Source organism: Mycteria americana, unplaced genomic scaffold (assembly GCF_035582795.1).
Source record: "Mycteria americana isolate JAX WOST 10 ecotype Jacksonville Zoo and Gardens unplaced genomic scaffold, USCA_MyAme_1.0 Scaffold_35, whole genome shotgun sequence".
Classification (NCBI taxonomy): domain Eukaryota; kingdom Metazoa; phylum Chordata; class Aves; order Ciconiiformes; family Ciconiidae; genus Mycteria; species Mycteria americana.
The window spans coordinates 2120433-2124786 of record NW_027445623.1 but is presented as its reverse complement, the minus strand read 5'-3'; the positions used below and the strand labels follow the sequence as shown (position 1 = coordinate 2124786).

The 4354-nt window shown below is 58.8% G+C and overlaps 1 protein-coding gene across 1 annotated transcript; it reads left to right on the top strand.

Annotated features, from left to right (window-relative positions):
- LOC142403480 (SUN domain-containing protein 3-like) lies at positions 1-4354 on the top strand. Its single transcript, XM_075489731.1, has 10 exons — positions 1-101; positions 495-565; positions 660-709; positions 1258-1298; positions 1578-1716; positions 1943-2027; positions 2166-2281; positions 2966-3133; positions 3518-3604; positions 4199-4354. The coding sequence occupies exons 1-10, from the start codon at positions 1-3 to the stop codon at positions 4352-4354; spliced, it is 1014 nt and encodes a 337-aa protein (XP_075345846.1).

Sequence of the window (4354 nt, the reverse complement as noted above, 5' to 3'; positions counted from 1 at the left end):
ATGCCTAGCAAAGAGGTGCTTGGGTCTCGGGAGGAGAACAGGCTTTTCCCTCTGTCTGGCCAGTGCGCTGGGGCTGTGGAGATGCCAGGCAGGTTGGGCAGGTGGGTGCAAGAGGGCCCAGAAAGCAGAGAGGGATCAGGCCTTGCGTGCTGCCTGGCTTCCCGGCAGGAGCAGGCAGCCCCAGAGCATGGGGGCTGTCTGCACTACTGCCTTCCAGCTGGGCAGCCCAGCAATCCCATTCCGGGGGCACAGCCCTGCCCCTTCTCTGGGGAGAGCCGAGTGGGGCCAGGCTGCTGTTCCTGTGTCAGGCCAGAGGTCTTTGTGTCCCAGGGGTGGTGTGCAACAGGCCAGACCTTCCCAAAGGCCCTGGGCCCTCATGCTTGCAGCTGTGCTGAGCACACGAACCTGGTAGCAAGCGAGCTCCTAAACGGATCCCTGGCAAATATGTGTAGCAACCTTGGGCTTTGGTAACAACAGCGTTCCCTCTCTCTTAGACAATGCAACGGCCACCAGAAGGGCAGGAGGGTCCTGAGGCTCCTTTTCCTGCTGCTCCCCATCCTGTCAGGTGAGTATGCCTGACCAAAAATGGTCCCCTCAGTCCTGGGGAGAGGGACCAGCTCCTGAGGAAAATAACCATCTCTTGACAATGGCACCCACAGCTGTTGTCTACTGCTGGGGCTCAACGGTGTGGGGAAAGGAAGCGTTGCAGGTAAGTGTCTCTTGCTGTGGGAAAGCCAAGACCTGCAAAGGCCGTGGCTCTGCCCTCCTGCCTCCCCTGGGAACATGGGGTGCTTGGTCAAAAATGTCCATCACTGCTGAGGCAGAGGGTGGGGGGTGGGGGTGGGGGGTGCTCCTGTTCGTCCTGCAGTCTCCTTAGTGCCTGGATGAGGTTCAACACGGAGAACGGATCTTCCCGAGTGACCTCCGCAAGGTGGCAGGCCGAAGCGTGGAGCACTTTGGCAGAAGGTGCCTTTGCTGCCTGCATACCTCTCGGAGAACCTGGGGGGGGTCAGACAGAGACCTGAAAGATGCTCTGCTGAAGGTGGCTGGCTAAAGAGCCCAACCTTGGGGTCGGGGTCTCTCCAAAGTGACTCGAAGCAGCAGGGAATTCTGCCAGCTCTCCCTAGGGGAGTCTCCTTTGGGAAGCCCTGGCAGTGCTCCTCGTGCTTGCTCCAGCGGAGTGTCTCTCCAAAGTGTCAATTTGGGCAGTAAACAAACTACTTAAGGAGGCCATCCCACCCCCTCTTTATCTTGCAGGAGGCATCGCGGCTTCCTGAAGTGGAGCTGGAGTCTCTGGGGTAAGAGCGCTTTCTTGCCAAGAAATGCACTCTGTGGAGCCATCTCAGCTGGCTTCGCGCTGCCTGCACTCACTCGCCTCGCGCCCAGGGGCTCCTGACCTTCCCTGCCTCCTACCTGCGGTGGTGGAAGGGAGCCATTTGGAAACCAGAGGAAGGAAAGGGGCCAGGGGATGCAAGGGGTGACCCAAGCTCGTCTGACCTTTCTCTGCACGGCATTTGGAGCCTGCCTGCAGAGGCTGGGCGGCTGCTGGACAAGACCTGCTTTCCCTTTGCCTCCAGGAACTCACAGGCTTGGCTGGAGCAGAAGATGCGGGAGCTCGAGGAGACGGCAGCTCAGGTGTCTGCTGCAAGGGGGAACATACTGCAGGCAGCAAGAGAGGTCCTCGGAGACCATGGTGTCCAAGAGGAGAAGAGAGAGGTAAGGGTGCTGGGGGTAGATCAGAGACCTCGCTGCCTTTCCGGGCTCCCTCCTGCTGCTTCCTCTTGGCATTCTCAAAGTCGGCACCTTTCCCAACAGGTCTTGCCTTGGGTTTTCTGACACAGAGGCGCTCCTTGGCTCTGTGCTAGGACTCGCTGTTCATGCAGAACGGCCTGTGTGTGTGTTTGTGTCCACTGCCATCTCTCCATTCTCATTTTTTTCACAGGAAATTCTGCAGTTGACAGAGGCGGCAATTAAGAAGGTGCTTGAAAACTACCTCCAGATGCCTGACTGGGCTCCGGAAGCCATAGGTATGCAGACAGGAAGTCTCGCTGCCCTCTGTTTGTCTATGGCACTCCCCCAAAGTCTGCCAAGCTCTGCTTTCAGGCCTGAGATATACATCCTAACGCACTGCTTCAACTCCTGATCTCTGTCCACCTTCATGTCAGGTGCCACCATTGATGAGGAGAGGACATCCAAGAGTTATGGTGGGGAAGGCAAGAAGACCTGGTGGCTTTCTCCATTCAGCTTCTCTTCTGCAAACCCTCCAGAAACAATCTTGCAGGTAGCACAGGGGAAGTCCTGACTTGTGGGTCACCTCCTTGCTTTCGGATTGGCAGACCAAGTGCACGGCACTTCCCTTCAGCCCGGCCCTATCGCTCAGCCCTGCAGTCTGCATCACATTCCTGAGCCCCGCAATCCCTGACAGCACTGCCCTCCCATCAGGAGGGGGACCGAGCTGAAACCCAGCTTCTGCGACCTGCCAACCACCCTTGGCTGCAGTTTGCCCAGGAACTTTGTCCTTGACAGCCCCACTGCCATACCGCGTCCCTGAGGGTCCCTTTCCAGAGTGGGTGGGAGTGGTGGGGGCTGCTGAGCCATGGAAGCAGTGAGAGACACTCCTCTGGGCCCCCGGCCCTGATCTGGTCTACCAAGTCTGAAGCAGGGTCCAAGTCTGCACTGGACCTTGCAGCTGCAGCGCAGTCTTTGAAGGGCGCTGGGGTGAGGTACACTAGGGAGACCTGTCACTGCAGGCTCTGAGAAAGCAGAGCTGGCTTGGGAAAGGAGGTGGAGCCCAGAGGTTTTGTAGAAACACTTCCATATTGCCCTGCTGCCCATCGACTTGTACTCATTTACGAGCAGGATTGCAGCTCACAGGCAAGGCAAGATCTCTGCTTCTGGCCAAACAGGCAGCTCTGTTGGCTCTTTGCCTGCCTTGCCGCTGATGGTCATGGCTTTCTGGTTTCAGACCCGTATTGCCCCTGGCAACTGCTGGGCTTTCCAGGGATCTCGGGGCCACGTGGTCATCCGACTGCCTGAGCAAATCTGGCCGATGGCTTTCACCATCTGGCATATCTCCGAGGCAGTCTCTCCTTCCGGGGAAGTCAGCAGTGCCCCCAAAGACTTTGCTGTCTCCGTAAGTCTTTGCCTTGCGCTTCTTGGGGGGGCCCGGCCGCAGGGAAAAGCTGTACCAGAGGTGTGCTTCTCGCGGGGGCTTCTCTCAGACATCTGTCTGGGAGACAGACAGATGCGGCAGAGCACCGCAGAGCACCGCATCCCCTGGGGGACCAGTGGGGGGTACGTGGGGGTTCTGTGCCTCTGGGGGCTTCTTCCTTGGCCATGAAGCAGAGATCCTGGAGCACGTGCTCAAAGCACCCTGACCCAGGGTCACCCTGAGCTGTGCTAGACTACCACTAGAGCCAAGGGAGGTGGGGAAGGGTTCCCGGGTTTGGCCTCAGCATGCCCTTTTTCTGACGCCCTGCTCGAGCCTGACCCGCTCCCTTTGTCTCTTGTCTTTGAGGGAGTGGATGAGGCAACGGCAGAAACTCTCCTGGGGACATTCACCTACGATGTGCACAAGGAGATCGCTCAGACATTCCATGTGCAGGTACCGCAAGAGCTGTGGCCAGGATGCCCGGGAAGAAGGCAGGGTTATCTGCAAGTCCTTGGAGGAAAGAGTGCGGAGGATCACCCCAGCCAGCCCCTCTGCTCTCCCATGCTCCTGGCTCCTGCAGGGAAGACGGCAAGAGGAGAGCAAAAGGGGCTTTGCTCTGCTGGCCGAGGCAGCTGCCCCACCTTTGCAAGGGCTTTCCTTTTCCTTCCGGTAGCACAGAGAAAGCAGCAGTGGGAAGGGGTCCGGGGAGGGAAACAGTCCCTGTCAGGGGAGACGGCAGGAAGGAGGATGGCAGATGTCTTCCCCCCTCAGCGGGACTCTCCCCGTGTCCCACGGCAGCCCAGGCAGCAAAGCGCCTCTGGTTTCCACAGCTCCCCTCAGCAAGCCTCTGAGGCCAGGCCTTTGCTTTCTAGGCACCGAGAAGCTCCTCCTTGGTCCTGGCAAAGCGGGGTCTGGTTGCCCTTGCTTCTTCCTTCGTCAGGGCTGCCGTTTGGCCCTCAGCAGGGGGAGTGCGGGCAGAGGGGGCTCTGGCGATGTGCTGTGGCTCTTGCCACCTGCGTAATGATGCCTCCCCCCATTTCTTTACAGAAGGAGCTTCCCAGGACCTTTCGCTACATCAAATTCCAGGTGCAGAGCAACTGGGGAAACCCCGAGTACACCTGTGTGTACCGAGTACAGGTTCACGGGAAGACGGCGAACCACAGCGACCACCCGCCGGCCGAGGAGCTCCTTCAGGAAGAATAA